Here is a 23,686-nt window from a genome sequence, read left to right as displayed (position 1 = left end):
TATCTTAAATTCATCTATAACTATTTATATTATCATTAAACGGATCGGAATTCTAGTGTAACCTTAAAATATCATTCTCATTTCCACCCTTAATTTGAAATTTGAAAAACTTTATTACTTCAATATTTATATCCGATCCAAATGTACAAATATGTGTGCAACCTGAAAAAATAATAATAATAATTTCTTAAAATATGCTCTTTTATTATAGAGAGAATATTCTTAATTTTTATTTTTGATTAATTAAAATTATGAATCAATTCTTGTACATCATATTTACTCTACTTATATATCCGATTAAAGATGATACAATTTCTGAAATTTAAAATTATTTAATAAGAAAAATTATTGTTTGAAACTTAATAAAAAAAAAAGATAATAACAATAAATTAATTCATGCTATTGCATTAATTTTTATAATTAAAACTACATCTTCTTTGACAACTTGATTTGCCACATATACACAGAACAATATGAAACTCCCACGTTTCATGGAATGTGATAAAACTGGTGTTTCTATATTCTTCTAGTGTCTGAAGTCTGAACTAATAATAATTGTGTGAATGTGAGTGGATCCCACAGTAGTAGTTAATTATTTGCGGGGGTTGAAATTTGAATCCTTTCACCTTTTTACCGTACCAGGAAAGATGTCTTATCTTATGATCATTATCACACTTAGGAGGTTAAATATTCGGTTTTGGTCCAACAAATTATCCAACAACAATTCGAATCAAAAAATAAATTCTAAAAATATAAAATCAACCGAACGGAATAAATATGAAAAACTAAATTTAAATATAAATTAAAATAATTGAAATTTTATACCACTTAAAATCAATTTTATTAAAAAATTAAATCAAATTAAATCGAATTAGTTCAGTCCAATCTGGATTTTACTCACACTAATCATTATATATTCCATCTAACCATGAAATTCAAGAACTGTTTGTGGGTATCTCTTGCAGATTAGCTTAGCCCTGTCAGTCCGTAGGACGGTGTGAGACCCATGCATGCAACTTGCAAGTCGCAAGGCCTTCCAAACAATTTCTTGTAATAAAAATATCAGTTAGAAAAGTTAAGAACATGATAATATCATTGATTGTTAAATAAAACTTGCCTAATCTAATTTAATGCATGATGCCTCTCTATATACAAGATCAAATAGCTATGACTGAATGACTCGTTTCATGTAAATGCCAATGGTAATTTAACAACTCATGCTTCTTGGAAGATGAATAAGTGAAGGAACAAATATTTAGTATTCGAACAAAATATTCTTAACTCATTGACAGCGTGATTCCTGCTAACGATGCATGGGAACAAATATATACTCGTAAGTGAAAAATTCATATTTGATTCCAAGGATTAATTAGCTTCTTTTTTTATTTTTAATTTATGAAAAGGTTCAATAAGATAAAATAACACAATGGACAGAGACATTAAAACTGGTGAACTCTTGCTCTTCAAACTAGAAAGAAAACAATAAAATCACGCTTGATTGGCAATTAACTGTGTTAACTTGCAGCATATATATATACACACTGAAGATCGGAAAATCATTACATGAACAAAAGAAAAAAAAGTCATACATATAAAATGATTACCAGTAGAAATGAACCACAACATAAATAAAAAACAAGACGAGAACTTGCACTTTAATCATACAACTTTATTCTTATGAAGAACACAATACAAAGATAACTAGGGCCCATTGTACTAGTAACAGAACAAATTACACTCAACATTTTGTGAACATGAGAAGAACTCCTCAGCAGATACTTGAACTGGAGAAAAGAATATATATGTTATATATATGCTTAAGTCTGCATTTTCTGAAGAACAGCAGTTCTAACGGTCTCTTCATCTTTTAACCCATCAGGAACCCTAACCATAACATCTTGAAGCAACATGTCCTTAATGCTTGACACACTTCCATGATGAACTTGACACTCCGCTTCTCTTAGAGCATCCATTAACCTCGCAGCTGGATGATTAACATTAGGGGAAAGGACTCGGATCATAGCTTCTGATGATCCTAAAATTTTTACATCAACTTCTATAACTTTGGCTCTGTGACTTGAAAAAGATCTGAAGATGTCATTGCCATTGTTAAGTTTATTATGATTATTATTATTCTTGGACATTATTATTGCTTGTTGTTTAGTTTCTAGTTCATCAACTTTGGCCTTGAGTTCTTTTATATAAGTCACCGCATCTGCTAGTAAAGATGCTTTATCCATTTTCGACACAGTAGGAACTACAGATCGAAGCGAATAGAATCTATGATTAAGCCTTTCCCTGCGTTGTCTCTCCGCTTCTACATGGTTTAGATGCGTTTCTTTACCTGCAGATTGCTTTCTTGATCTTTTCTTGCATGGATACGTACTTCCAGAATCAGAAGATGTTCGACCACCTTGTTGACTATTACTAACTCCATCTTTCTTTCTCTTTATTGATGTTTCTCCTTCATTTTTCTTTTCTTGACAAGTCTCCTTTTGATGAGAATCTGAAAAAATGCCAATGTCAAGAAAACAGGAAGAAGAAGGAGAAGCATTATTACCATTCTTAGGGATTTGAAGTTGATGAGAATTTTCTACTCCAAAAAGTGATTTGCAATGTTGCACCAGACTCCAATCTTCATTAATCAAGGTTGAAGATCCAAATTCAACAACTCCATTACAGGTTGAAATACAAACCAACGTTTGTATTCCGTGCATACGAGCTTCTTTGACCCTATCACAGTAATCATATAACTGTAACTCATTATCACCAGTCAACCAAATAAAATTCCCAGAGCCAAATGCCCTACTGAGGATTCCATCCCTATCAACAGCGTAGGATCTTGTTACAGATACCGTATAGAACCACTCATAGTCAATAACATCAACATCTGCCAACCCATCCATGTCCATTTCATCACTGAAAAGAGTTGGAAACTCTTTATTGCTATTAATCATTGTCGTCTTCCTCTTTTCTGGATTGAAGCCAAATTTATTGTGGTTGCTAGCTTTGGCAGCAAATTCTTTAGCGCCATGGAAACTACCATCAGCCCATGATAAAACAAGGGAACCAGTAGCATCCTTGGTTGCTTGCCAGAAGACGGCATAGAGCCAACATTCAGGCCGGCTTTGGAGGATGAACTGAAGGCGATGATGGAGAGGAGAAGAAGAATCTTTACGAAATGATTTCAATGAAGAAGAAGAAGAAGGGGACATTAAATCCTCCATCAGTTGATATATTATATGTTGTTTTATTTGTTTGGGTAGAGAGAGTGTCTTCGGATGGTCAATATATAAGGAAAGCTGGGGAAGACACATTTGAAAACTTTTTTTGTCTTAATCTTCCGTTCACCATTAATTATCACATGGGAAGGGTAGTTTTCTGGCGTTTAAAATCAAATACGCCGGTCCAAGTCCAAGAGTTAGTAAGTGAGTTTGTTACTTGTTTTCTCAATTACATAAATAAACCGAGGACGGTGATCTTCCATTCATTGGAAAACAAAAATTCTAAATTACCTTTTGCATAATAATTTTAGAAAGCTAACAGCATGGATAGCTTTCTGCTTTGAATTGTGTTAATTTGTGAAATTTATTTAGAAATTTGGCTTTTTTTGATAGAATTTTAATGTAATTATATTCAAATTAATAGAATTTGAATTCGTAAAATTTAATTCTTTACATTTTTATACCAAACGTAAAAATTTAAATTTATAAATGTGAAATTCATTTATTTCAAAAAGGGATTAAATTCCATAAAATATAAGTAACTACTTTCACCATTCAAAACTTTATTCAAAGAAAATTAATATACTGAAATTTTAATATATATTATATACATAAATTAATGCTAAGGAATGTTTCATGTGTAATAATCAAATGTAATTTTAGTAATAATATTTACACTAAAAATAAGTTTTATGACATTACATTATATTTCATTATAATTCGTGAAATGAACAGTAACATACCTTGGATATTTGGGGTAAATTATTTGGAGGGGCCATGAAATTAAATAAAAAAGGACAAAATTAAATTTTACAGCATTACATTATATTACTTTATAACTCACAAATAAACAGTGGCGGACAAAATTATTTGGATGGGCCATGAAATTAAACAAAAAAGGACGAAAAAATTGAACACTATTTATAAGAAAATCAAAAAAACAATTTTTCCTCCAGCCCTTGAGAAGGTCTTCCACTGTGTACGAGGGAAGTTCTCTTTTTTCTTTTTTAATTCTCTTTTTTTAGGTATATCATCTAAGTATCTATATAACTCAAAGAATAATGGTATGCAATTAGTCTAACTATTTAAAATAAATTAAATCTAATTATCTAACTAATAACGATGATTATAAAATAATACTAGCAATCTTCACCTGAAATTATATATATATATATATATATCTGTGTGTGTGCGTGTGAAAATGGGAAGGGAACATTAGAATTGCCGGAAAAAGGACACAGTTAGACATAATGGCAAAATACCTTTTAATTTCATTGCTAAAAATAAAATAAAAATGATTATTTCTAAAAAATCTTTAATTTAATTGAATTTTAATTTCATTCCTAAGGTTGCTGCTTCGGAATTTATCTCTCAGTTCAGGCTGATCAATCTTTGCAATGCCTTATTATAAGGTGGTTATGAAGGTTTTGGCTTTTCGGTTGCGGCCCTTTATGGATGGGTTGATTAGTCCTTTTCAGAGTAGCTTTATTCCATGACGTACTACGATTGATAATATTATTATCACTTATGAGCTTTTTTATTTTTTCCGGAGATCTAAGTCTAAAATGAGTCATTTTGCTTTGAAAGTTAATTCAGAAAAAACCTATGATGGAGTGAATTGGAATTTTCTGCGATTTGTTCTGATTCTTTTGGCTTTCCTAATTTATGGGTTTCTTTGATTATGGTGCTTTTGCCCAGTCATCTGTGGCAGTGCTTTGGAATGGGAGTCCTTCTGGTTATTTTGTGCCTTCTCAGGTCTGCATCATGGTGACCCTTTATCCCCGTATCTGTTTGTCCTTTGTATGGAGGGGGCTATCTTTACTGATTCAGTGTCAAATGGTTAGGAAAAAGTAGGTCCTGACCCGTGCTTCGATGGGTGGTCCTCCTATTAGTCATTAGCTATTTGTCAACGAATTAATTATTCTCGGGAAAGCTTTTGTGCGACAAGCTAAAGTAGTTCATGATGTTTTGGCGGACTTTTGCGGAGGCAGTGGGCAGAAGGCTAATCTGGCTAAATCTCGCATTTTCTTCTCCAGGACGTCTCTCGTCCTATGCAACATAGGCTCCAGCAGTTACTGGGTGTGATGGTTACCTCAAATTTAGGCAAGTATCTAGGGGTTCATTTACTTTATGGGCGGTCTTCTGTGGCACTGTATCAGGACATTATTCAAAAGGTGGAGGTTCATTTGGCGAACTGAAGGTCCCGTTTGCTTAGTCCTGTTGGTAAGGAAGTTCTTATTAAATCTTTTATTTCTTCTTTACCTGTTTATACTATGCAAACTGTGTGGTTACCTTCTTCTATTTGTGGGACAATTGATAAGTTGTCTCGTAATTTTTATTGGGGGTCTACGGTGGAGAGTCGTAAGATGCATTTGGTTAGATGGAATTGGCTTATCAAGCCTAAGAAGTTTGGAGGTTTGGATTTCCGGTGTGCCTGGTTGTTTAATATTGCTATAGTGGGTAAGTTGGGTTAGAAGGTTTTTATGCATGACACGGCTCTTTGGATCCAAGTTTTGACACATAAACATTGTCATGGTCGCTCTTTTCCTTCGATCTTGTGGGGTTGTGATTCTTGTACTTCGAAGGGGTTTGTTTGTAGTTTCCAACATCTCCAGTCTCATGTTCCTTGGCGGGTAGAGAATGATTGACAAATCAGTTTGTGGTGTAGTTCTTGGTTGTTTATGGGTCCTTTGGTGGATTTAGTAGAGTCTATTTCTAGGGGTGAGGAGCAGCTTCAAGTGGACGATCTTATTCATATTAATTCTTGAGATCTTTTTGTGTTACGTATCTGTCTTTCTGATGGTAAAAATTGAAAATCAAAACTTACTATGGTTTTGTTATTGTTTCACCCTCACGTACCTTTTTCAGTTAAAAAAAAAAAGGTCATTTTGTTACTGTGTGTATATCATTGCGGGAGATAATTGAAAAGAAAGGTAATTTACAGAATTTTTGTCAATATATTAGCAAATTGAATCCCCTTTATAGCTAGAACATGAAATTTTTCACCATGCAGTAACCAATTAGGACCATGACTTCGCTTGAAAATTACAAGTGTAACATCATATAAAAAATGAAGTCTCAAAAGAAGAAAAACTAATAGAAAATGAAATTAGTATATACATAGATATATTATATAACTTATCAGACTCGGTCTTCCATGAAATAATCACAATATAATTTTTTTTTCTCAATAAATAGTTAAAATTACTATTTTATCAAAAAAAATAATATATATATATATATATATATATATTTTATGAATATATTTAGACACTCAATCTAAGTAAATTATTCTCTCATGTACATTATTCGGAGAGAGAAATTAATTAAAGGAAAAGATAATATTTTAAATGTTTAATCTGTTTCTCATAAACATATCATGATGTGGGGACAAAATCCCAAATCAACGGCATCTCTTTCTTTTTCATAAAAGTATTTATTTATAAATAATTTTAAATAACATGGATTTGTGATTTGTTGCTTAACGACATATCGTTGACGCAATAATACGGCTGTGGAACTCAAAATTCCCGAAACTCTTAAAATCCAGGAACAAAGCAGTAGATACAAATACTTGGAGGATAAATGATTTAAAGACATTAAATTCTTTAAAGGACCAAGATTTCTTTCCCAAGATAAATTTTTACTTTTAAAAGAAAGATAGGAGGCAATATAGTTCCATCACTGAACAAAAATATTTCGAAAAATAATAATAATAATTGGTATCTTCTTAGACAAAAGTATTGAAATATGGATATTCACCGAGTTTAAGTAAATATTTTTCCAAATTTAATAATCTACATCGAATAGTTATAAATTCTCATATGTTACTGCTAATCGATAAATAAACCTTGAGTTGATATTTTTATGGGTTTTTAATAAGATTTTGATTTTTGAGCTCTGATTTTAAGATCATGTTTACCAAGTTTTAAAACATCATCACGACTAAAACATTTTTTTTTTTTTTTTTTTTTTGTTCTCCTCTCCTTCTCTCTTTAAAATTTTATCCATAAATTTTAGAAAATTAATTAGTATTTGGACAAAATACTTAAAAATTAGAGATAAACTCGAAAATAGAAATAATAAAATCAAAACAAATTTAGTTACAGATCACAACCCGAAATATTTAGCAATGAAATTAGTTATTTAAATAGATAACAGATCATTAACTGAAATTAACAACAGAAGGATAAATGCAATCACCTCTTAGCTAATTCTAATGTCTGCTTGAAAAACAAAAATGATAAGTTATTAATTTTCTGTAGCCCCAGTTGTAAAATATTTATTTAACATTCATTTTTTGAACTATTTTTAATTATTTAATTTCAAGCTTAATAGTTTTATTATTAACTTTGAAGTAATTAACAAGATCACAGATTAATCAAATATTAAACTATTTTAATTTGACTGCGCAGAAAAATTTGAAGTTCTTAATTAAAATTTTACCAAAACGATTATAATTATTAAGAACTAAATTGACAAGTATGACAATTTACTACTTCAAAATATTAATTTATCTTAATTTTAAAATAAAAATTAAATTATAATCCTTGCAACACACGGATACGATTATAGCTATAACTGGTCTCGGACTGCGTTGGGTTTGGGTTTCATGCACTGTTGATGGTGCAATTTTTTCACTCATCTGGTCAGTTTTTGTGTGCCTATTCTTCTTGGGCTTTTGGGGTATTGCCCTGCTAAGGTGGTAGAATTGTCCGGGAGGCTCTTAGTTGGCTTAAGCAACAACAATTTTTTAATATTGACTTACGAATGGATTGTCGGAAAGTTTGGCAAAATATTATTTCTTCTAATTTTCTGAATAATGAGTATTGGAATCTTATTGGTGAGTATCAATTTCTTATAAATGAAACCATGGTTTTAAAGCTAAATGAGTTATCATATTATAAATAAGATCGATGGTTTTAAAGTTAAATCGGTTCATCAGCAAGCTAATATGATAACTCATTTCTTAGTTAGTACAACTATTTTTTTTGTTCACCCGATTATTTGGAGAAATCCTCCATTTTTTTTGTCATTTTTAGTTTCTAATAATTCTATTATAAGTTTTTTCACTAAGAATTGAGATCTTTAAGTTCAGTTGTATAAGGTATAGGTCTATCGGTAAGGGTTAATTTGGATCTTTTTATTAAATTTTTGTTATTTTTCAATAAAATTTATAAGTTTAAAAGAAAAAAACAATTGATCAAAGAACGGGGAAAGGCTTTAAAGCTAACAAACTAGGAAAGAATGATAGAGGGAGGGGAAGGTTTTAAAGCTAATTAGAAAAGAACAAGTGGGTAATCATAAATGTTTGGAAACAACATCAAACAGTGATTTTCACAAAACAACAAAATTTGTATTGAAACAAGCTAAGCTTTTGTGTTTTTTTATATGAGACAGGCATAGGCATAGAGGTGAAGAAAAACAAAGCCCTTCTTCGTGGAAACTGGGAAGATGTGTATTTGTTGTCTGGTATATTGCACTATTTGAAATATTGCTCTAAATTCCAAATAATTAAAAAAATAGAATAAATAATTATTTGGAAGCAAATGTATGATGATGGGGTGGGGTAACCCAAAATCAAGGGCAGTTAGTTTTCTCTGTCCCATATTCACGGGGTTTACAAGAGAAAAATTAAAGGCATCTTCCTTTTCCTTAGCCAAACACAGCCTCACTGCAACTTATTTAAGATTCATGTCAACCCTTTGCTTCAATTTTCATTTATTTCACTTCAATGTGGTCCTTTTTTTCCACTTGCCTCCTGCTATAGGTTCCAATTTCTAATTTCAAGTGTGGAGAAGACTCCAATCCCGCTACAGCAAAGTTGATTAATTAATTTTATACATATGGGAACTAAAAACAAGATCAAACTAAATAAATTTCATACAAACTGTAAAATTATCACTGATAGATTGATTGTTAATAAAAGAACTTAGCGTTATTAAATCATTTCAAAATATGTAATGCTCGGTTAAAAATTAGCATTGATTAATTATATATTTAAGGCTTATTATTCTTGCTCCGTAATTATTTATTTGTCCCCTGATCAGATAAAAACTGTTAGAGCTACTATCCTTCTTGTTTCATAGACAATTTTACAATCTCTTGTTATTTAATTCAAATACTATTCTTGATTTTCTATTCTCACTACTATCAATCTCCTAAAAAGAAATTAAGAGTTTTTGTATTATATCTTCAAGTTAATCAAAATAGAGAAATTGTCGCTAGCTAATGCTGTAAATGGTTCAAACCACACATGGCCTTTCGAGCTACCGCAATAAGTTTAACAAGTCATGTTTAATTTTTCTCGTTTAGCTCATTTAATAAATTAATCGAACAGCCTTTCAAACTTTTTCAATAAAATTAATGAATTGAGTTCAATTATATTAATCAAGTCTATTTAATAAATAAACTGAGTTTGACTTCGAACTTACAAGAAAATAATTTATTTAATTATAAAATATAAACGAGCTTATCTCAATCTTTGTTTTTAAAGTTCAAATTCAAGGCTTGGCTCAACTCAGTTTTACGGTTTAAGCATTAGCTCAAATACATTTCTTGATTACTGATTGACAGGGCAGTTACGAAATGATCAAGGAATAATAGTAATAAGGAAGGAAAAAGGTGCAAATCGCAGAAAATTGGAAGGTGGAGATAGAGAGATAGACAAGTGTAGGGATGGGGAAAGTAACCGTTGAGCAACCAAATCCAAAAAGAAAAGAAGATGGGTTTAGAGAAAGACAGACAGACAAGTTAGGGTATTGATTGGGTATTAGGTGCGGTGAAGTAAAAGGCTTCACGAGATACTTGGGACCTCTCCCTATACTCTTACTCTTCTCCTACTGCATGCTATTGCTATACTTAATACGTTAAACATAAAATTATTATTTTATGAAATATTAATATTATAATGGTTCTTTTTTAATTCATAATTAATTTAGACATAAAAAAAAAATGTAAAGTTTAATATTCTTATGAGAAATAAATTTTAGTTATATTTTAATCTAATACAAAATTTGCAAGCCTTTCATAGTACAATAATTAATGCTTTTGATGGATTAAATCCTATAGCCCATAGTTTAAATTTAGAGAAAACGGGCTTTTTAGATTTGAATTTTTAATTTCTTACACCAAGCATTAAATCCCTCAATTTGCTTATTGCAATTTCTACCCATTTTGTTAGTATATTTAAATGATAATTCCAAGTTTAGCAGGTTTAAATGGTAATTTTTTTATATTTACATAAGGTATATAGGTCGTGTTTATTTTAACAATTTACAATAATTTTGACTAATGCCCTGCACTGTAAATGGTAATTGTCAGTTACTAAACATAGAAAAAATGATGATATATAAAATAAAATGGACCCACTAGAGAAGGATAAAGTAATTAGTTTGAGGGTTAAACTTTAACCGTTTTAATCATATGATATCACTAATAATAATATTGTCTTGTAAGGAGATATTGTGCCACTTTTGGTTATTAATTATAAGGCACGTGCATCTACTAACATGTTAATTTGCTTATTTTGCCCATATGAAACCAAAAAAAAAAAATGGTATCTAATTGAATAAGCCAAATGCTAATTGGGACCACAACTTAATTAAGATGCCTTATAGCACAAGTACACCCTCTTGGACTATACTTGCCTATAACCGATTCTATGACCTCAACCATAAATCAAACCAATAAAATTATTATTTTTTTAAATTTGTTCATATTTTATTTTATTAATGAGTATATAATTATAAATACTCTTATTTCAATTGGTCCATGGGCAAAGTCATAAATCCAATCTAGACAAGTCAATTCTCATAAACTATAGTTTAAATCTTAATAATTAATGATAATCAACATTCAAGTCTTCTAATAGCATAATGCATAAATTCATAAAAAAATTTTAAGATTTTAACCTGTGTCATCTTAAACTTTGTAAATAACTTATCATGTATTTGAAATTGCAAATTGCAGTAACATTACACCTATTTCTATAGTAATAACGATAATTTTTAAGATTTTTAGCTTTATGATTTGATGTATATATAGTTAGTATGATTTTTGTAAATATAATTTGATGTATATATAGGATTATCTTTTAATCAAATACTTCGTGCTAGAATGCCTCATGGTCATGCAATAGGTGATGAAAGATGGTAGATGAAATCATACTAAAATATTTATAATATTATCTCACTATTAATAAAATGAACAAAAAATTTAACTATATTTTGAGATAAAACAAATTACGAAATATTTGTAATATGTACTAGAAGTCACGTGAGATGAAATAATACTTTGTAGCTACGTGATAAGAGCTAATCTTTCTCAACACCGGTCAACTTATTAAAAATTCCTATAGTTTAGATTTTTAAAATATTAAAAATAAAAATACTATTATAATTTTGGTTTGAACTTGTAGAGGAACTAAGCAAATTGCATCAATTAAACTAATTGTTCAGTAAAGATTAAAACTGTGGACCTAATATTTATTAAAAAGAAAAAAAATGGAGAAAAAAACACCGTAAGGGTGAATATACAGCCAAACCAGAAATGTAGTAGTGATGATTAGAGTAACGTTCAAAGAGTAGCGTGTCAAATCCTTCTCTATAATCGACATTTTTCTTCTCTGCCTCTCACAATAAAAGCCTCCAAAAAGCCATTACCCTTTCGCTTCCGCAACGTCCTCCCTCTCTTTCCTTTTGCTCCTCTTACCTCCTTTTCTTTCTCTCACAACCTTTTTCAACAATTTGTTTTGCTTCCTTCACTTTCCAGAGAAAAATATAACAGAAAATCCAGAAAAGAAAAAGACTAAAAATGCTGTCTGGACTAAACGGCGCTGTCTGGATAGATGATAAAGAACCGCAGGACTCGACAACAAACACCATTAACATTAACGACAGTAGCTGTAGTATTATACAGAGTAAACAAGAGATGGGTTCGCTTTCTACCTTCAAATCCATGCTTGATGTAGAAGACGACTGGTATGTTGCTAACACTAGTATCCAAAATCATCAAGATGGTATTAGAGATATCACATTTTCACCAAATCTCGGTGACCCAGATAATCTTTTGCTTCATTCAGTGGATTCTTCCTCTTCTTGCTCACCAACCTCCTCTGTTTTCAACAATCTCGACCCATCTCAAGTTCACTACTTTATGCATCCAAAACCCACCTTATCTTCACTTCTTAACGTTGTTTCTAATAACCCTTTAGAGCATGGGTTCGATTTGGGTGACATTGGGTTTCTTGATAACCAGGCTACTAATACAACTACAACAACAGCAAATGCCTCATCTTTACTAAACAGGGGAGGTGGAGTATTAGGCAACTTTACTGATATGAGCTCAAACAATCAGATTAGCAGTTCTAATTTATGCACTGACCCATCCTTTTCTACTACCCGGATGCTCCAATTGCCTGAAACGTGTCCTGGGTTTGCAGGATTTAGGGGTTTTGATGAGAGTTCAGGAAATGCACTGTTTTTGAATAGGTCTAAGTTGTTAAGGCCTCTTGAAACATTCCCTTCAATGGGTGCACAGCCTACCTTGTTTCAAAAGAGAGCAGCGTTGAGGAAAAATTTGGCTGACAATGGGTCTAATTTGGGGGCTTTAAGTGGGATTGAGATAAATAAAGGGAAGAGAGAAATGAGTCAGATGGGTGAAGAGAATGAGAGAAAGAGAAAGTTGGGTAATGTAGATGATACTTTTGAAGATGTAAGCATTGATGGGTCGGGTTTGAATTATGACTCTGATGAGTTCACGGAGAACACTAAAATGGAGGAGATTGGCAAAAATGGAGGGAATAGCTCTAATGCAAATAGCAGTGTCACTGGCGGCGGTGGAGATCAGAAGGGGAAGAAGAAGGGGCTTCCTGCTAAAAATTTGATGGCAGAAAGGAGGCGCCGGAAGAAGCTCAATGATAGGTTATATATGCTTAGGTCTGTAGTTCCAAAGATTAGCAAGGTAAGAATTCTTTTTCCACAATTTTCTTGTGAATTCAAGTATGTTTTTTTTTTTCCTATTATATTCTTACAATCATTCAAACTGTGTGTGTATGTGAGAGAGGGTTCTCTCTGTATAATTCTTTGAAATTTGTTCATATTTTGTTTTGCATGTTGGAAAATTAATAAAATAGTTGCATTAATGCTTCTCACATGGATACTGATATACTGGTGCTTTACTTTATTTTTTGTGCCATTTCAAGGGATACAAAAGTTGTTGCATTGCAAATTCTTCGTCCGCTCCTCTTTCATTTATTTTTCAATGAAGCATGGGCAGATATTATCATTTTTTATTCAATTTGCATATGTTTGATTTTCTTCCTTCCTCTCAATAGTTCCACTTTCCCTCTTTGAGGTTTCATGTTCCTGAAAACTTTGAAACTGTCTGTTGTCCTCAGTCATTATTATTAGTTTTGCCAACAATATAAACTCAGGAAAATTACAGAAGAATGTAGCAATTGAAGAAGGCTGTTTTTTTTTTTTTTTTCTAAAGATAATTTCTTTTTCAAATTTAGCTGAATACATTAACTATTTTTCTCAAAACTGAGCCTAGAAAAGGAATATTATTCCACTGTCCAAACCAAACTCCTAAATAAACATGTTCAGAGCTTAAAAAAATGTCCTCTGGTGTGCTTCGTTAAAATAATATGATGTGAGTTGCGTTGTTGTTGTGCTGACAGATGGACAGGGCATCAATACTTGGGGATGCAATTGAGTACTTGAAGGAACTTCTGCAAAGGATCAATGACCTACATAATGAATTGGAGTCCACTCCTCCTGGCTCTTCTTTGACACCCACCACAAGTTTTCACCCTTTGACGCCCACTCCATCAGCCCTTCCCAGCCGTATCAAGGATAAGCTTTGCCCAACCTCATTGCCAAGTCCAAATGGTCAACCGGCAAGGGTAAATTTCTCTCTTGCTGCTCCGATTTTGTTATTGCCTTTCTTGAATCCTACATTCTTGAATTTGCTTGTCCAATTTATATTTAATCTCACGATATTTAGGTTCTGCTTCTAAAATGTTCAAGGATACAAACTTGGAACTTCCTGCTTCGTACTTCTCATCCAAAAGTTTTTGAAAATTCTATTTCTTTCCATTAACAACTCTGTAACATTTGGTTCTTTATCAAGCGAAGAATGTATACTGGTGCTTAACTATTTTGTTTTCCAATGCAAGGAAACTTGTACGAAACAGTGATAGGATTTATGCCTTGTTTTTTACTTCTGGCAGAGCAACTTTAGTTCAATCAAAAAAGGAAATATAGTTTTATTAAAAATAGATTAGGAATCTCAATGATACAGTTTTTGGCCTCTCTGAAAATACTAGGTTGAAGTGAGAGTGAGAGAAGGAAGAGCTGTAAACATACACATGTTTTGCAGTCGAAGAGCAGGTCTCCTGCTCTCCACTATGAGGGCTTTGGATAACCTTGGCCTAGACATCCAGCAAGCTGTCATCAGTTGTTTCAATGGTTTTGCCATGGATATCTTTCGAGCTGAGGTACATTTTCTTCATTCATCTTGACGCTAATTTCCACATGAATAACATCTTATTCCACCATAACATGTCTAAAGAAGAAGGTAAATATATGTGTGTGTGTGTGTGTGTGTCTTGTTAACCTAAGTATCCGATATAGAAGATCCATCAATTTGGTTTCCAAAATGAATCTTACATGATTACATAATAAGGATTCAAGAATGAAGTATTTCTCACCTTCCATTTAGGGGTGAGCATTTGGTTCAAACCAAACTAAATGGACCTGAATAGGCATGGAGAAATGAACCGGAAATCAATTTTATTTCTTTGTTAGTTTATCCACAATCCTAATGTGTTAGATTTATCCCTTGTATTTTCACCAGCAATGTAAAGAAGGGCAAGATGTTCATCCTGAGCAAATAAAAGCAGTGCTTCTGGATTCAGCTGGCTTCCATGGAGTGATGTAGCTCTCATCCTGAACTTGGAGTTAAACCTGTATCAAATGGACAAGCGAGAATTCATGCAGAAGTTATCTTTTTCTCATGCCATGAGATCCTTTTGTAATACTAGTTTTCTAGCAATAGTTCTTTTGCAAGAATCAGAAATCTGTAATTTTCTGCTCTTTAAAGCATTTTAATGAAAAGTCCCTTTAAAGCATTATCATTATTTATTGTTATTTATGGACAGCCGAGGATTAGTTCACTGTCAAATATAATTGCTCATAAATAATATTCATTTGGGGCAAGAAGAAAAAATTAATTAAAAAAATGTCAACCAAACAAGCATGATTTACTTCCATAAATTTGCGCAAATCATGGACTGTAAAATCCCTTAGACTGAAATGTAGGGGAGGACCCTTGCTTGCTGGTCCTTGAGTTTATACACCTTAATGACGTGGAAATGACAGTTTATCTGCTTGATTGTGATTGCTTCCTAACTTTTTTCTTGTTTTGTAGCACATATTTTCACTGGAGATAAAAAAGAGAAAATATATTTTCATTTCTATAAGATTCAAGAAAGAATTCAGAACCTTTTCTAATCTATATATGGGGATATACGTAGAAATTTGGAGTCGAAGAATGTCTGAAGTTTGAAGTCAGAGGAGAATGAAATCTGAAAACCCAACGACAAAAACATACTACTTTTGAATCTTTTATAATGATGGCAGCCTCTTTCTTGGTCTGAAAAAATGAACTTTAAACTCCCTCCCTTTTGTCCTTGCATCAACACGCTTTTGAATAAACACAAAGTTGTACTGCGAATGCGAAGAATGAATGGTCGTGGTCGTATTAATGGTTTGTAGGACTTTGATTTTCTTCTTTCCTGTTGTTTCCCCACTACAATGTCTGTCACTGTAGGCTTGCTTTTGGAGCTTTTCCAACGTCATCTGGACTATGCATTCCCATTTTTCCACCCCACAACCACAAATATGCTTCCACTTTCTCATATTTACACCAAAATTTTGACACATACCCTATCCGGTGGAATAAAGATTCAAGATTCATCATTCAGCTTTGTTTAATTTAATTTTATTTTATTACAAGGATTTTGCATTATCCATGTTATAACAACAACAATTAGTGACTATTCATAGTCATCAACCTATTAAAAAATAAATATATATATATACGACAATAATAATTAACCCATTTGTAAAGAGTTTTTCTTTTTCATCTCTCTCAACGCAAAGTAATTCATAATTTTACATTTCGTTGCAAAATAATAGAAATTAACTACTAAATGAACGGCATAATTTCTATTTTTGTTACCAATTCACCTTCCATCCTTTTTGCCTATAAAAATCCAATACACTAATCGAGGTTAAAGACAGCAATGTAGGCCAGGCAGACTAACAATTTGACATTGATTAACCTTGCACAATAATCTCGAATAAAGCAAATACAATTCCTTCCCAGCAGATACAAGACTGACAAGAAGCATTTAGAACTGAAATCAAGCACAATGTAAGTCCCATGGATCCAATCTGATAATATTAAAGAAAAGGCGGCCTCCATACCCTATAATGGCTGCAGCTAATAAACAAGTGAATCGTTTGACTGCCCAGTTCCATAAAACCTTATCTTGAGTGGGCACGACATGAACATGCATGCTCCCCCATCATTCATCAATGTGACACCCCACCAAAGGAAACACACCACGTGCAAAGGCAGCAGTCAAGTACTGAAATCCCCATCTATTTACTGGGTTTCATGAGCCAACAGGAATGGGTCAATTCCTCCTCACAGCCACTCCCTTCTTTCCTTTAGTACACAAATTATGAGCTGCCAGCTAACATTTTGCATTCCCAATTAAAACTTCAAGACAAATACTTGCACAATCGCATCCAATAAATGAAGAGCGCCACTAGTTAAAAGAGAGCATAAGACTATAAATATGGAAACCAACAAAATGAACATTAGAAAATTGTTGGTCTGCCAAAAAAACCCATTAAGATGACGTATAAACTTACTTACATTACAATGTGGGAGAGGGAAAAACAGTTAAATGTACAAGGTGGGATGGTTTGAAAAAAGCAGGGCTACCATTGCCTTGCTCAGGATAGGGGGTATATATCATTATTATATATTATATATTATATATTATTTATATATATTATGTATAACTGGACACCAATAATACTAACTCCATTAACATGTCCAAAATTGGGTATATATCATTCTTGCCATCTATTTCTGAGATACCAACAAGCGTCCGTCTTAGAACAGGTTAAGACTCGCACCCCATCTCAAATTTCGCAACTGAAAAGGCTATAGCAAACCTTGCTTTGCTGCCTGTCTCGAAAACCTGGCACATAAGATTCACAAAAGTTAATTACAACGGTATATTCAGGAATAATTTTAAGGAGCATCAATAACCATCCTGTATTACTTTTTTAATTAAACAAAAAGATAAAGCAAAAAGCTCTTGCATTGAATATTCAGCATAGCTAATTTGTTCACAACCCTCAAAAATTACCTAGAATTTTCAAGGTAGCCCAACCTAACAATTCTCGGTGCTATGTGCTGAAGGAAGTGGCAAACGTTTCACTTCTTTTGCATCCACACCGTCCACCTCCAACAAATTCTCATCCCCCTTTGAATTCAGGGTCCCTGGATTCATCTTCTGCACCTCCTCTCTAGTGTAGATGAAAATCTTCCGAGCCATGCCAACAAATTCCCTGATTGTCAACATGGACACAATCAGAAAGACGAGACTAACCATAAGTGACTGAAAAAAATAAACGTCTAAGGCACATTTTAAACAAATGGTAAAGAATACATACTGCCAGGGATCATCTCCAACAAGCATCATATCGCCTTCATCATCCGTATACACAATCAACCAATTCCTTTTGGGAGCCAGGAGTTCACCGTCAAACTCAAACAACCTATCCAATTCAGCAATCAACTCATCATAATTGCCGAACTTAGTAAGGTCAACAGACCTACCAAGTGCAATCCCCTGCTTTTGAACCTGAAAATTAAAAAAAAAAAAAAATTAAACGATCTATTTTCGCTAAGCCAGCAATATTCATGATTTTGAAAGATGAAGATATGCAAGTATAAAAGTAACAAACCTTAGTACAACTCCTTGTCGAACCATTTTGAGCTTTGCCTTGATTGTCCCTCGTATGCAGGAGACCAGCTTGATATTGTTTCTCATGTTCATTATCATCAGCCATTTTACAACCTTTGGACTGGTCTGACCTTTGATCTGACTCTAATACATGAAGTCGATGACTTGATGAATGTGTATGATTGAGAGGCTCACTGACCATGTTTCTATGTGAGGCTGCTGGCTCGGTTGTAACTGGATTACGAAACAAGGGAATGCCAAAGAGCCTACAATTTCCTTCAGCAGGTTTCCCTGTCTCATGTTCTTGTACCAATGCAGGTTTTGGCACCAATTCTCTCGCATGAGCATGATTATCAAAATGAGACGTTTGTGGGGGTGGCATCAACCAATTTCCATGCGATTGCTCCATCCTATGAGCATTAAGCATGGGATACTCACTAAATGCACTGCATCTCATATTCCCCCGTATCTGGTAAGGCAAATCACGACCTTGTAAAGTAGCCTTTGTATTAGATTCTGATAACTTTTGCGACAGACCTGATGACATTAAAGGCCACGGACTAGCAAGCAAGTTAAACTTGCCTTCCTGATCCAAAACAAGCTTTCTGCTGGCAGTTGTAGAAGACTGGTCAACAAAGGATGAACCAAACCCATGGGAGGAATCAGCATTTGCCCCAAAGCCTGATAACAGATCCGTGTAAGTTGGCTCCTGCCTCCCAGAGGGTATCCAACTCTCTGATCCATGTCTTCTTGAAGCAGATACCACATCAATCTTCTCATCATCTATAGAAGACGGCCACATAACTGACTTTTCAGCAGTGTCAGATTCGTTGCTCTCCACAACACTGCTTCTCAAGGTCGCGAATTCTTGACCTTGCAAGACCCTTGAATATCCAATCGGCAGTGTAGGGTCTGCAGTTACTTTGGATGAACCTAACCCGACAAGAGAAATCAAGGCAATTCAAACCTTTGATCCAACAAATAGATCTACATAAGTGAACAGAATAAAATAGTAAGACTACCTTCTCTAGCAAGAACAGAGGAGTCTGGAGATGAAGGAACCATGCTGGATCGAGGTCTTTTAGGTCTGGGCACTGGAAGAGGATTCAGTGCCGGAGGAGCCAGAGCAGGCTCTATACTCCATGGTGAAACTCTATCTGGACGAGGTATAGCAGAAGTTTCATCCCACCTCACCTAAAAGCAACATTTAAAACTCCATTCAGCACTTAACGCAGTTATATAAGAGACATCCTAATAACAAGAATAATACCTTAAGGCATCTCCATTTAGATTCTGGCCACCTTGTGGAATCAGCATCTTCAATTCCAACAATTGTGCCAGTAAATCTACAAGAAGAAAATTATGTATATACAATAAAGTGATGACAAATTCTAGGAATGAAAAATAACCAACAAATGCAACTTTAAGCAGTTATGAACAAATGAAAGAGGGTACTTCTTCCAGTCACACCTTTGCTCAGGAGCTTCTTCTCCTTCAAATCTCATTTTAAACCTCATTCCAATAGAATAATTGTTCTTGACAGACTCCATATAACGATCATATGGAACAATAAACTCAGATGGGCTTGTCCTGGAGCAAAATATTTATAAGAGCATTTAAAAACAGGCAGTTGCAAATTGATTCATATAAAAAATAATTGAGTTATAAAATGCCCTCAGAATATCTGTTGCAGTTAAGTTTGCATTTCCTTGATTACCAAAAGGTCCAGAACAATCAAAAAAATGAGGCGCAAATGAAATTATACCATAACCCTCTAAAATGATAAATTGCCCAGCCTGAAAACACCATCCTATTTTGTGGCATATCCTACATACCTTGGCTTATAATAAACGGTGAACATGGTTCCTGTAGAGACAGCATGCCATGCTGTAGCAAGCACTCCTAGATGCATGCTGTGACTGGATATTACAGAAGATGGAACATTTCCCTGCTGTCTCATTGCCCGTCTGACACCAACTCTAAGTTCTCCATTCTCACCTCTGAAACAAACCACACGTCAGTACCATCCAAGCATATAACACATTGTTTGTAAAATGAAAAGATAAGCCTCATTCAAATCTCAACTTTAGGAGAAGATGCAAACCTTAAAAATATAAAGGCATCTCCAGCAACAAGCCTTTTGGAGCTAACGAACACACTCCATCCACTTTGAAGCAAGTGCCTTCGCGGTTGCCCTGGGGTTTAACATTATGTAAATGAATCATATGTATAAAAGAATGCTACAAGGATAATGAGTTTACTTCAAATTCACATGGATAAAAGCAGTTTTTTTCAAACCAAGAAAAATTTTTAATCTTAAAGGTAGTATTATTCATATGTTCACATCAGGGAGCTCTACACGTATGGTAAGTGTAGAGCTCATAATCAAGCTTTTTTATCAAGTATGGATAGTTACCTCGAAAAATGTGCCGGAAACGCCATTCATTTCCATGCAAATCCTTCGCAACCAATTCCTGAGTTGGGGGCTGCCTTGACATATCCTATCATGCACCAAAAATAAACATCAAGTTTTTTTTATAGGTTCAAGTAAAAATAAAGAAATTTGGAAAAAAAAAAAAAAAGGAACAGGAATCACTATTTATGACCAGACTTGATACTAACCAGAGGTGGCAGACATTCATCAGCATGTCGCCTAAGCACAGAAAACCCACCATGAGTGCTTGTATCTGATGCAGTCAAAGTTTTACAAAATGAATGCACATGAAATCGGGGTGGAGGTGGCTTGGGAGACTCCTTCTCAACAGCATTCTCATCTTGCTAAAATTAAGAAACCATTAAATTATCAGAAAATACAGTTCCAAATTTAACATCACTTACTTGAACACCACATATCTGTAAGTCACAATGAAAACGCACTTACTTTGGCCTCAGGAACCAGTGTCACTTGGGCATACACCTCGTCCGTATCTGGTTCGGCCTACAATCAACAGTTGCAACATCAGCCAAAGTCCAGATTCGCAAAACCCTCTTAACAAACTAAAACACCACACTACCTTCAAGAGGACGTTGATAACGCTACATAAGATCTTTGATGGAAGATCATATACTGGCATCTGCCGGTCGGCCACCTGATTTGTTGACGCCTCAACCTAACCCATCACAGCAACCAAAATTAACCCAGAAATCAAGTCAGGGAACAACAAAAACGCGGTATGATAAAATATCTTCTAAAATTCAAACATCCTACTCTAGGCTTGCATTAGCGACCAGAAACCCCTCAAAAAACAGTGCATTGAAATTTTGATAATACAAATAGACGCCAGAAATCTCAAGAGTAGACAAATTAAACCTTCGAAAGTGCAAAGGGGCATAATTGAAGGAAAATCCACTGAAAAATACTATTGGAGAACTATAGTAGGAAGAATGAACCAGACCTGTTCGATATGTCCCTGAGGAAAGTAGAACACGCGCTCACCTTCACGAGGAACGGTTACCAAGGGACCGGCACAGGCATGCCACAGCTCAGTATACAACGCAGTTTCAGCGTCTGCACAACACGCGCCGCCACGGAGTTAGGAAACACAGCAAAATGCGGAAAATGTCAAAATAAATGACTCAGATCACACAAAATTCACCAAAACTTAACAAAATCTGCAGGAATTTTACCTCTTGCCGATGCCTGACGTCTACAATGACCTTTCTGCCCCTCCACGGCGTTAGGCTCGCTATAACCGGGAGAGAAGCTCTCTCCCCTTACGTTTCCACTGTTACCCTTTATTGATATCTCCGAAGAATCCATAAATCTCTCTTCGTTTAACACAGATCTCTCATTTAAATCCTTAAATTGAAAGCTCTAACTCCTATCAACTAAGAACTTGCCTCTCTAATCAACCATTTCTAGTCTGCTACCTCTCGTTTCTCTCTCTACAAAACTTAGAAACAGAAAAGCTAATAGAAAATCAAAGCTCTACCTTTTCACCAATAAATTTCCCGATTGAACAACCAAATTTGTCTCACTTCTCTTTCTCTTTCTTTTTCTTTCTAGTCACTTCCTTCTCTATCTTCCGCAACTAGAACAAGCTCCCTTTCTCCTTCCACCTATAGCTGTAGCAAAGCTCAGCAGGACATACAGTGGCCTCTTTCTCTCTCTTCTCTCTTTCTCAATATCTTGTCTCTCTCTTCTCTATCATTCTTGTCTGTGTAAAGAGTCGAGACTTAACCAGAGTGGTCAAAAATGGGTGCAATCATTTCAACCACGGTCAATTTTTAACCAGTCTTTCAACGGAACCGGCATTCACCGGTTACTCTGACCTTTTTAGCCAGTATACTCTATTCTGGACCAGATAAAAGCGACACGATCATGGTTAATTAATAAAGGCGGCTTTCGTCATTAACGGCGTTCGTTTTCTATTTTAAGGTTATCTCCATTCTAACCTATCAACGCTCTTCTTAGGTAACGGCCGTTTGCTTTGACGTTAGTGGGAAAGCTGTTCGGTTTTTAAGGGGAAATGGCTTTTGTCGTGCTATTAACGATGTGAAGTGGGTTAGGGAGGCAAAGAAGTGTTTGGGTGCGTAGCGAACACATACCAGCGCACGTTAACGTTGTTACACTTCTTTCGTATACAATCTACCGCTACTGGCTTTCGTGCGCCTGGGGGCTGTAGGGTACCACAACCCATGCATAGGCAGCAACAGCACAGCTGTTGTCGCCCACACTGTATCGTCTCGTTAATTTATCGTGTCAGCTTTTCGCAGGATAAATTCATATCGGGCTTTTCCTCTTTAAGTGACAATTTGATCATGAATTTTGCATTTTGCCACACTACGAGCTTTTTATTTTCTAACCTTTCTTATCTTAAAATAAAAACCCACCAGAAGTCATAATCTTACGTTGTTAATTACCAAATGTCAAGTGGTCTTCCCAATTGAGTGAAAATTGAAAATTTTCAAGTTTGAGTTTTATAATAATTATAAGAGTTTTCACTCATTTTTGTGAGTTATAAGAGTTTTTCTTTATTACATAATATACGATGTTATTCCAATGCTTCTCTATACATCAAAAAAATTATTAAACGTCAATTGATTTAACTGAAACCATAGAAGAATGTGACATTTTCTTTAAATTGCAAATATACATTAATTTTTTATGTTTAATTCCGAACTGATAATTCATGATTAATTTAACATAAATTATAAATACAACATTGAGTATCTGAAAGAAGATTAAAAAAAATTTGACTTCATAAAATTAAATATGAGATCAAATAATTATTACCAAATGTTGATTAACGTTTAAAGATAAATACGTATAATATTAGTTTCAAGCATGCAATTTTTTATTAAAAAAAAAATTAAAACTTCAAGTTTCATTAACTTAAATTATCAGAGAATGAAGCTTTATAGCTTTAGTTTAAAATAAAGTAAAGTGTAATACCAACTTATATATATC

The 23,686-nt window shown here is 33.9% G+C and overlaps 3 protein-coding genes across 3 annotated transcripts; 1 reads left to right on the top strand and 2 right to left on the bottom strand.

Annotated features, from left to right (window-relative positions):
* Positions 1-1,683: 1,683 nt before the first annotated feature.
* LOC105648893 (transcription factor bHLH14) lies at positions 1,684-3,238 on the bottom strand. Its single transcript, XM_012235393.4, has one exon. The coding sequence runs from the start codon at positions 3,225-3,227 to the stop codon at positions 1,818-1,820; it is 1,410 nt and encodes a 469-aa protein (XP_012090783.1). The 5' UTR covers positions 3,228-3,238; the 3' UTR covers positions 1,684-1,817.
* An 8,800-nt stretch (positions 3,239-12,038) lies between these two features.
* Positions 12,039-15,167, top strand: LOC105648729 (transcription factor ICE1-like). Its single transcript, NM_001319930.1, has 4 exons — positions 12,039-13,187; positions 13,906-14,130; positions 14,554-14,724; positions 15,084-15,167. Exons 1-4 carry the CDS (start codon positions 12,039-12,041, stop codon positions 15,165-15,167), a joined length of 1,629 nt encoding a protein of 542 aa, NP_001306859.1.
* Positions 15,168-16,536: 1,369 nt separating this feature from the next.
* ARF2 (auxin response factor 2) lies at positions 16,537-22,444 on the bottom strand. Its single transcript, XM_089715704.1, has 15 exons — positions 21,904-22,444; positions 21,672-21,784; positions 21,291-21,386; positions 21,158-21,214; positions 20,899-21,054; positions 20,693-20,777; positions 20,381-20,471; positions 20,112-20,276; positions 19,747-19,866; positions 19,547-19,622; positions 19,299-19,470; positions 18,278-19,209; positions 17,984-18,174; positions 17,677-17,878; positions 16,537-17,505 (listed from the first exon to the last, which is right to left on the bottom strand). Exons 1-14 carry the CDS (start codon positions 22,034-22,036, stop codon positions 17,701-17,703), a joined length of 2,565 nt encoding a protein of 854 aa, XP_089571830.1. The 5' UTR covers positions 22,037-22,444; the 3' UTR covers positions 16,537-17,505; positions 17,677-17,700.
* Between the last annotated feature and the right edge of the window lie 1,242 nt (positions 22,445-23,686).

This window comes from Jatropha curcas, chromosome 10 (genome assembly GCF_041381405.1).
Source record: "Jatropha curcas cultivar XTBG-Jc1 chromosome 10, XTBG_Jcur_1.0, whole genome shotgun sequence".
NCBI classification, from domain to species: domain Eukaryota; kingdom Viridiplantae; phylum Streptophyta; class Magnoliopsida; order Malpighiales; family Euphorbiaceae; genus Jatropha; species Jatropha curcas.
This window is presented reverse-complemented; position numbering and strand designations above follow the sequence as displayed.

Excerpts from the sequence above, each read along its gene's own strand:
- LOC105648893 (XM_012235393.4), bottom strand. The coding sequence starts at position 3,227 with ATGGAGGATTTAATGTCCCCTTCTTCTTCTTCTTCATTGAAATCATTT.
- LOC105648729 (NM_001319930.1), top strand. The coding sequence starts at position 12,039 with ATGCTGTCTGGACTAAACGGCGCTGTCTGGATAGATGATAAAGAACCG. Across the intron at positions 13,188-13,905 it reads TAGTTCCAAAGATTAGCAAG|ATGGACAGGGCATCAATACT; the intron begins GTAAGAATTCTT and ends TTGTGCTGACAG. Across the intron at positions 14,725-15,083 it reads TGGATATCTTTCGAGCTGAG|CAATGTAAAGAAGGGCAAGA; the intron begins GTACATTTTCTT and ends TATTTTCACCAG.
- ARF2 (XM_089715704.1), bottom strand. The coding sequence starts at position 22,036 with ATGGATTCTTCGGAGATATCAATAAAGGGTAACAGTGGAAACGTAAGG. Across the intron at positions 20,778-20,898 it reads ATGAATGTCTGCCACCTCTG|GATATGTCAAGGCAGCCCCC; the intron begins GTTAGTATCAAG and ends GGTGCATGATAG. Across the intron at positions 17,879-17,983 it reads GTTGGAGATGATCCCTGGCA|GGAATTTGTTGGCATGGCTC; the intron begins GTATGTATTCTT and ends GTTGACAATCAG.